Source organism: Scomber japonicus, chromosome 6 (assembly GCF_027409825.1).
Source record: "Scomber japonicus isolate fScoJap1 chromosome 6, fScoJap1.pri, whole genome shotgun sequence".
Taxonomy (NCBI): Eukaryota; Metazoa; Chordata; class Actinopteri; order Scombriformes; family Scombridae; genus Scomber; species Scomber japonicus.
In genome coordinates this window covers 27,587,973-27,597,152 of record NC_070583.1, presented here as the reverse complement: position 1 = coordinate 27,597,152, position 9,180 = coordinate 27,587,973, and the positions used below count along the sequence as shown (strand labels likewise).

Below are 9,180 nucleotides of genomic sequence, written 5' to 3'. Positions count from 1 at the left end.
AGGCTACAGGGGTACAGTTGTCATGATGTGTTCTATCCAGAAAGCTCCAACAATTACTGTCAATAATCATTGCAGAACTTCTTTCAAATTGAGATTTGTACCACATAAAGGTCTTACTCCCTTGTGCCTAAAACAAGGGACAAGTGCTGTGGTGTCAATGGGGAACCGGTATTTAGAGTCTGACCTTTAACCCCACACTATGTTTGGTTCCTCCAGAATCAGTGGAGGTTGTCCAATGGGCCACTTAACCCTGCACACAGGCTGTCATATCTACGCCATTAACACATGTCCTAGTGTGAAGAGATGCAAGGGCATCAAACCTTGTGTATTACACCCCTCCCCCTCCTTCCATCCACCAGCTAACACTCCATCTTTCCATCCAACATTTTGCCCTTTCATTAGCCTCACTTTGCCAGACCTACAGTATCTCCCCATGGCCAGTGCAAGAGAGCTATACACACATTATTCCATATTACCCTAGCTAAATATAGTGTCAGCTGCCGGGGGTGTTGAAGAATGGTATTTAGGCTCTTTTTGCATATGACAAATTACCTGCCTCTTGTACGCTTCACATATTTTATATGTTTTCTTTCATTAGCACGTAGCTGTCAGCCAACTGTTTGTAGTTGTTACTGATTGAAAACATTGATGAAAGAGAGTGTCAGCCAATGGATAGTCATCCACTGGCTGACACTCTCTTTCATCAATGTTTTCAATCCATTGATCAATGTTTTCAATCCATTGGCTCTTCATCCATTGGCTGACTTCTCTTCCATAGATAGATAGATAGACAGATAATAACATAGATTACCTGTTTGATGACTGATTGACCAATATAGAAGGCTCAAATCTCTGTGAGAAGTGTGGAGAAAAAAAATTGTAGTTCTGTAAATTTTGATTTTGAAAGGACACCTCTTCCTTAATCTACTAACGTGACCTACTGCTGTCTTTGAGTCAAATCAATGATTATTAACATGTGTCAACTGAATGTAAGTGATATGCGGTTTGGGAGAAAAGATGTCTCATTCAAACAACATTATGTTGTCATATCATATCATCCATCTCTGTATGTTTGGCAATGATTAAAAATACCTTGTGGAAAGACTTCAAATATGTCTGTCTTGACTTTATTCTACAAAAGACAATCCTCCCTCGAAGAAGAAATTCTCTTTGTGTAGACTTTAGTCATTGAGTACATAATGGACAAGACTACTGCAAAACTTGAAACAAGAAAGCTTGACTGTTAAGAAACCCTGTATTTATTAACAGTAGAAAGCTGCAACCTGTCAATGACTGTACTGTTAATTGTTCTAATGAACTATTCTTGAAAAATACAGTCTATGAAATCAATTTTCTTAGTTGTCTTTGTAAGGGGAGATACCATTCAGAATAATATATGCCATAGGCCCTCTGTTCTTCACTTGTGTCAAATTATTTCAGAAATGTCCAAGTTAGCAGTATGTTGCTCAGATCTGTATTAGGGCTCACAAATTAAATGATCACCAACACACAAATAGCAACTGTGCAGAAATGCTATAATGACTATAATGGACTATGTTCATTGAAGTGCATTATGTCCTGTACCACTGATACAGTTAAGGACACACACACACATCCAGATGCGAGATGGGTAGATAAATGGAGCCAGTCAGTCAGGGACAGATGAAGTCATGGAGGCAGACAGCTAGTACTCTCAAACTTAAAACAAGAGAGCTGAGTGATACAGTATGAAGTGTTTGGATTTCATGATTTGTACAGAGAGCATGCATGTAACTGTTGCATGTTATTTTAGTATGGAGCTTATATTTAATTCATTGCCTTTAAATCCTGTCTCTCCAGACAGGCTCCTTCTTCAAAATATATCCAGACTGATTAGAAGCTGAAACCCAACTCTATATGTCTGGACCGTCGCACCACTTCTCTCAATTCTCCTGCAGTTAGTTTCTTTGATGGTGTCTGATCCTTGATGTATAATACATTGCCTGATCCTTTGTTTGCACTGGAGAGTTTGATGGGGAAATTAGACCACTCATAGATATCGATTCATGAGTTGTTCCCACAAGATCTGTGTTTGTACAATCATAAGTGCCTAGGCCATTATTTTATTGAAATATCAGAAAGAGAAAGCAATAGATTACTTGACCTTTAAGTTGTCTTTGTGGGAGTTTTATAAATGTGAGGACCTAGATATTAAGTCATTCTGCCTACTGTACATGTTTTAAAGTGTATTATTTGGACTGTCAGGCCAATGTTAAAAATGCTAAATGAAATGGTAAATCATAGAGAAAACAACACAGGGCAAACTTTAACATTTTGCTTTGGCTGGGATCATATGGTACATTGGTTTGATTTATCATTTTCAGTCATCTTGATTTCTGTAAAAGAAAACATTCTTATTAATATAGGAGAGTATCTCTTAGGAGACACAATTGGTGGGTGCGCACGTAGCTATGTGAAAATAGGCCAAGGTTGTGGGATGTCCACAGGGAGGAGGGAGTAATCTCTGCCAGGAAAAGAGAACATGTTTGCAGGCTCTCAACATGGATCATTATGCAAGATAAAAAAAAACCTAAATCCTCGGGCCTTTTACAACTGTTAAAATCCTGGGATTTGTATCGAAACAGTGCTGTTGTGACACACCACTTACCGTATGTATGCTTATTTATTCATGGTGAGTGTATACATGTACTGTGTAGGTGTGTGTATTCAAATATATTGTTTATATCATAAATTGAAGGGGTGTACGTATGTGTGCAGGATAAGTGTAGCTTTACTAAAACAGACCTCTTTCACTGTATTTTTTTCATTCCCTCTCACCGTCCCTCTTTATTACTCTATATCAACAGTTGCCATGGAAACTATTTTGCTCTTCCTCTCTTCTCTCCTGGTGTGTATGGCTGGTAAGTGCCCCCCTACTTGCAAAACACACAAGCATGCACACACACTGATTGCCCATGGGGAGGCAGTGTAGGGGCAGGTAGTGACGTTACATGAAAAAGCACTCACTAGGTGTGGGTTCATAGCTAAACATCAGTTACCTCATGAGAGCTTTATGTGTGGATTTCACACAGACTGACAGAGTGTGTGAGGTCTAGTAAGATTAAATGTAAGACACATAAACACATGCTCGCACATCACACACCACAAATAGATGGTGTGCATGGTGCTGTGCTGTGAATTGTTTTTCTGTGTGACACTTGGAGCTTGTGTTGGAGAAAATAAATATTGCAGATAGGTAATTTCTTGTGTTTCACCTCTCTCTTTCCTTTCACCTGTGACTGATCTGAATCATGACCCCTTTTGGCTGTCTCTCAGCTGTAGCAGACCCCGGTGCACAGGGTGAGTACACTTGATATAATCCCTAATGGGGGTCACACCTCAGTCCAAACACCCAAATAAATTGGTGTATCGGTTTCCAGATCATATCAGATGCTTCCTGGTTGACTCACTTCAATAAACAGTGACAGATGAATGGATTAAGTCCAAGAGTTACAGTACCAGACCCAACTCTGACTTCATTGAAATTAGATTTGTACAGAGTGAAAACAGTTGTTTGGTTGGGAAGATAGAAAATATTGTGTTTCTATGAATATAAAACAAAATGTGTGAAATACTGACAGCAAACAATAATGAACACAATAAGAATGTCAATATTGGACAATTCTGCAAACCCTGGATTATGTCCAACACAAGTGTTTGTTTTGGTTTTCTTTTAATTCTAACCTTTGACAATATTTCTGCACGGCAACTACAGTATGATAAAGGCTAGGCGAAAAGAAAAAAACAACACTTATCTAACTGCAAATAATATAAAATGGAAAGTATGCAATAATATGACACAGCCAGATATTAAGTATTCCTTGGTTATGATTATTATTATTAGATATTGTGGTTACAGTTAATAAAGGCCAACAGGTCATTTGAATGTTTGTGATACTACGAAAACCTAGTCATGCATGAAAGTCAGACATGCTACCTGTACCTAATTTTTTTGCTTGGGTTTGGTTAAGGTCTCAATGTCACTTTTTAAAGAATTTGACAATTTGAGACTTTGGGACTCTTAAACTATAGGCAGCAGTGCATACTGCTAATCCACACGTAGTGATTTTAATTAAAGAGATCAATAAGAAACATGTGGATTTATATGTGTACTTTCTATTATATTTTTATAGATGAGAAGGAGAAAGTTGAAAATCCATTTGTCTATGGTAAGCCTAGAAAATCTCTTTGTCTCATTCTCAGAACATTGCGACACTGTCTACACATACAGGAACTAAAATGTCTTTCTCTTGTGTCTTCTTTCTGGCTTTCTGTCATCAACAACTTATTTTGAAGACTATGAGAGCCTGAGGATTTGTGGACTGGCATTTGCTGTGGTGCTGTTCACACTGGGCATTCTTCTCATCCTCAGTAAGCTAACCTCTGTGTGTCTGTGTGTGTGCTTGTTCAGTATTATATTATGTGTACATGAATTAAATTGAATCAAGCGTTACAATCTAATTAAAAATAATCAGTAACTCGTTATTGAATTTCCACACTATGTTAGTGCACTATCTTGTGGTCATACTGCTTTTCTTAATCATATCTTTGTTATCAGGTAACAATGAACCATTATCATTAGTGACGACCTTTAGTGATGACACAGACATCTTGTCGACACAACTAATGATTTCTTATGTTTCCAGGTCGGCGATGCCGCTGCAGTATCGGCCAGAAGCCCAGGTATGTCAGTGTCCCCCTCTGATTGGGGAAAAATGGCTGTTTATATACCGGCTTTTTCTTAAATACTACATTATTTGGTTACCATGACAACCTGTGGATCATCTCTTCAGGGCCCCCGGAGACGAGGAGGCGCAGGAGGAGAACCTGATTGTCTCTAAGGGTAAGATGCACATTTCAACTCTCTGTCAGCCCCTCTCATCTGTGGCTCACCCCTGACATGCATCCATAATTGAATTTCCCATTGGGAGTACCCATAGCGGGAGGTGTATGTGTGTGTTTGTGTGTGAGGGGGCATGTAATTCCGGTTATATCATCCAGCTGTAGGGCTGAGACCTGATCAAAATGTTTTTTAGTTATCCTCATCAAGGTTTGAAAAAGTTGGTGAAACAATTACATTGGTAACAGTGCTCATACAGTGCTCTGAAATCAGTCCTAGGATGCTGTGACATATTTGAATGCATCACACAAAAGAGAGACCCTGCTTGTAATGTTGAGAGTGTCGTATTACCAGTCTCAATTAAGTTTCAAGTCTCTGCAGTCTCTACTACACATTGATTTTCATATTGTGGTTTTCATAATGGAGTGAAGACAGTGATGGAGGATGTATTCAGATCCTTTACTTAGATAAAATTAAGAATATCACAGTGTAAAAATACTCTACTGTCAGTAAAAGTCTTGTTTTGAAATTTGACAGTAAAAGTAAAAATTATCAGCAAAAAGCTATTTGTTAGAAAAAATGTTAAAGTGCAGCAGGTATAAAGTTTATTCTATAACAATACATGATTTAGAATTGTAAGATCATATATGTTTTGCTCTCTGAGACACAGTGAAATGGAAAAACTCAAGTCAAGTACAAGCACCTCAGAACTGTTCTTAAATCCATGGCTTGGAAAGGTGAAAATAAAGTGAAAAGCTCCTGGAATCGTTTAGAAAATCAATCTCAGGACTTGAGATTCAACTAAATTATTTGTTATTGACGTCTTTCAGCTGCAGTGGCCACCAAAGAGACTCCAGCAGAGAACTGAGGCAACTCCATTGGACCAGCCTGCCTTCTGAAATGATGATCAGTTTTATTTGATATTAATCCACTACAACAGTGAAGAAACTGATGATTATTACAACTGGTTATATGACAGGGTATAAGAGGGGAAGTATATGTTTAGAAGTGTAATATGTACATAACCTTTAGCCTGTTGTGCTGTTGTGCCCGTCCCTCAGTGCTCTTGTCTGTTCCTGTGCCTTTCTGTGACAGTCTCTCACTACAGTTCTTTGTTTTAGCCAGTAGCACCTTCGACACAAAATTGTCTGTAAAGCCCTTGAAGAATTTTTAATGTTGTGTGGTCCTCTGTACTTTGTTTTGTACTTATAACTATATATGGCCTTTAGGTTTTAGGATTTGTCTATTTGTTGTTAATTTTGTCAGGTGTCCTTGAAAATGTTTGTCACAATTTGGATTATAACACATATTCATACAATATACATATATATACATACATATATATATATCAAAGTATGGATAGTTATAGATAATAAATACAGTTAAATATCCTTCATTTAGGTCTACTGTATGTCTGAATGGTTGCACTGTGTTTGTGAGCACATGTGAATATATGAATGTGAGTACATGTATGAATGTGTGCGTGTGTATCTCTATGTGTGAATGTGATGAGCCTTATATAAGACAATCTGAACTGCCACAGCTCTCAGACTGGGCACATGGATGGTTTGCAGGTATCAGCACGAGCTCCTCCACCACAGTACTTTAACACCTTTAGAGGATGGAGCTCCTGCATCAGCTGTCTCACTGCCTTCTCCTCCACACCTTCAATCCACTGCTCCGTCACTGGCTCTGCTGGGATTAACTAGTCTACGGCAGACTATAATTAATTTTTTCAGTATAGTGCAGCAAATCTGTGAAATCCTGGTCTTTTCTCTTTCTTTGTTTGTTTATTAAAGAAGCTCACTTAATCTCTATAATGTCATGTTGCTTTGAACGACCACACATGTAGTACATTTCCGATAAAGAGAGAAAAGTATGGGTGCTGAGTTCGAGAGATGTGAAACCTAAAATTGATGTTTATGTGCCAGACTACATTAATAGTAGCCTAATATAAGCCAAATCATAGCAAGAGAACAGAGGAACAGTCCTTGTCGTGAATCTCCTGTCAGGTCAGGCTTTCACCAATCTCAAGTGTCAGTATCTCTGTTTTAAATACGACTGCTGTACAAGTTCATTCTGCGCATGAGGCCTTGTTGTGTAGCAACCTGTTGTGCTTTTGGCTTAGATAAATAAAAATATGTCTGAAAACTCATGTCTACTGTTTTTGTGTCCATTTTAATGACTACTGTATTTTAGTGTGTATCTTATTCAGGGAACTATTTCCATGGATCTTAATGTGTTAGCCACGAAGATCAGATTTCACAAGCAACCTTTCAATAGCAAATGAAATCACGCAGAAGTCTCATGAATGTCAATCAAGGTTATATGCTGCTACCTGGAGCTATAAAACTAAGTGAGAAAATGGCTTCCTCACCAGCAGAGTTATATGCTGCTCTTTCTACTTTGATTCCAAAGGTTATCAAACCAACTATTTATTGGCATCAGAGTACAAACTTTATGAGATTGTAAATATGTAACTGAGCGGCTGGACTGAAATACGGCTGTAGGCGTGGAGAAGAGATTTGTGTGGGTGTGTTCGAGGGTGGTTCTGTGAGGTAGGATTGGCACCTGCCCCTGACACAGTAAGGGCCACACACAAACACGCATACACACATACACACCTGGGCAGAGGTGATACAGGGTCTTCAGCAGCTCAGGTGAGTAAAAGCTTGCTTTTTTAAACCAAATGTTTATTTAAAAAAAATACAGTTTGGTTGTAAAAATCAATTGGTTGTGTGCCCCTCAGATACTTAAAATGTGTTATAAACTCTGACTAAGAGAGGTTAAAGAGGGGTTGCTTGTTATGAATAATTCTTTTAATTATCTAGAAAGTGCCTTTCTGTGTAAAAGAGAAGTTATTCCTATGAAAAGTTTTCCTGACTCCACTATTTAATGAGGCAAAATATAAAAGCACACACGGTCTAATTAATATGCAACATAAAAGAGGGTGTAGAGGACAGACAGAACTATGTTGTCAGTGTTCATGTTAATTTCACCTTATTGAAGAAATCTAATAGCAGTGATGCATTACTGCACTTCAGGGGATGTTTGACTAAATCATTGGGTATCAATTCTGCATTATTAGGCCCGTGTCAACCACAGCGCTTTGCTCCATCTATAACCTCTATCAGACCGTGCAAGGTTCAAGGTTAATGAATATTGGAGCTGTAATATATTAATGAGTAACTGTCTGCTTTGCCCTTAAGCTCAGTGGAGCATTGAAAAGGCAAAGACATATAATGAATGAAATCACTGAAGTGCACAACTCACAGTGGCATGCTTGACAAAAATTGAATAAGCAAGGGAAATTTTTAGTCTGTTAATCTGTACAAGTTAATGATTACAGGTCAGGAGATCAAACGAGAATCTTGTGTGTGTGTGCGTAAAGGATGAAGAGAGAAGGGTGGGGGAGAGAGGATCAATATCAATATCATTAGCCTCTTAAAGTTTTCAGTGAAGATCAAGGCAATCACTTTGCTATTAAGACCCAGACAGGCAATTTATCAGGACATATAGAGTTTCTGAGCCTTTCAACTAACTCTCATTTAAACTGGATAAGTCCATTCAAACGAGTCTCTTCAGGTCTCCAACTTTATTAAAATGGAAAGACTATTGAAACCAAATCCACACAAATCTTTCACCCAGCAAATAATGGATTTTAGGCACCAGACCTGTTATTATCATAATAAAAAAACTTGATGTTCCATGTTAAAAGAACATCAAATTAAGTATTTAAAACAGCAGACATGGATGGCTCACCAGCTGGCGTCTGCTGTTATCGCCAGCCTTTTGTTCACTGTGTGTATTATATCCCTCCAGTTTTGTCGACTGAACACACAAACAGACGAAGCAACATGTCTTCTCCAAAAGGTAAGTCACGCTGCAGGTGAACTGCTGATTATCCAAATAGGCAAGTGTAAGAAAGAGCTAGTGTAACATGGCAATTTGAGTGTCGTAATCTTTTTAAGGGCACTGTAATTCCCACTTTCTCGTTCTGAGTCAGAACAACTAACAGCAGCCTGAAAATCATGTACCTGGGTAACACAAGGTTGACTTATTAACTGCTTATTTAGAATAACTATATTGATAAATATTGATCATGTATTGTGTCATCTAATAGCTTGACCAAAAACCAAGGGGAGTCCTGCTGTTGTGCAATTTTCCAGCTTTCTGCTACTGCAAATCATGTTCACCAAATCTATGCTGTCAGCAGTAGTGGGTTCAATATAATATGGAGCTGTTCAGTAACATGTGTGACAGTAATTTTAGATAATGGGTACAGGTAGACTTGTAGTGGG

At 38.3% G+C, this 9,180-nt stretch overlaps 1 protein-coding gene across 1 annotated transcript; it reads left to right on the top strand.

Moving 5' to 3' along the window:
- Window positions 1–2,851: 2,851 nt before the first annotated feature.
- fxyd6 (FXYD domain containing ion transport regulator 6) lies at window positions 2,852–5,747 on the top strand. Its single transcript, XM_053321240.1, has 7 exons — window positions 2,852–2,900; window positions 3,316–3,339; window positions 4,173–4,208; window positions 4,336–4,410; window positions 4,686–4,722; window positions 4,833–4,882; window positions 5,710–5,747. Exons 1-7 carry the CDS (start codon window positions 2,852–2,854, stop codon window positions 5,745–5,747), a joined length of 309 nt encoding a protein of 102 aa, XP_053177215.1.
- The last annotated feature ends 3,433 nt before the right edge of the window (window positions 5,748–9,180 follow it).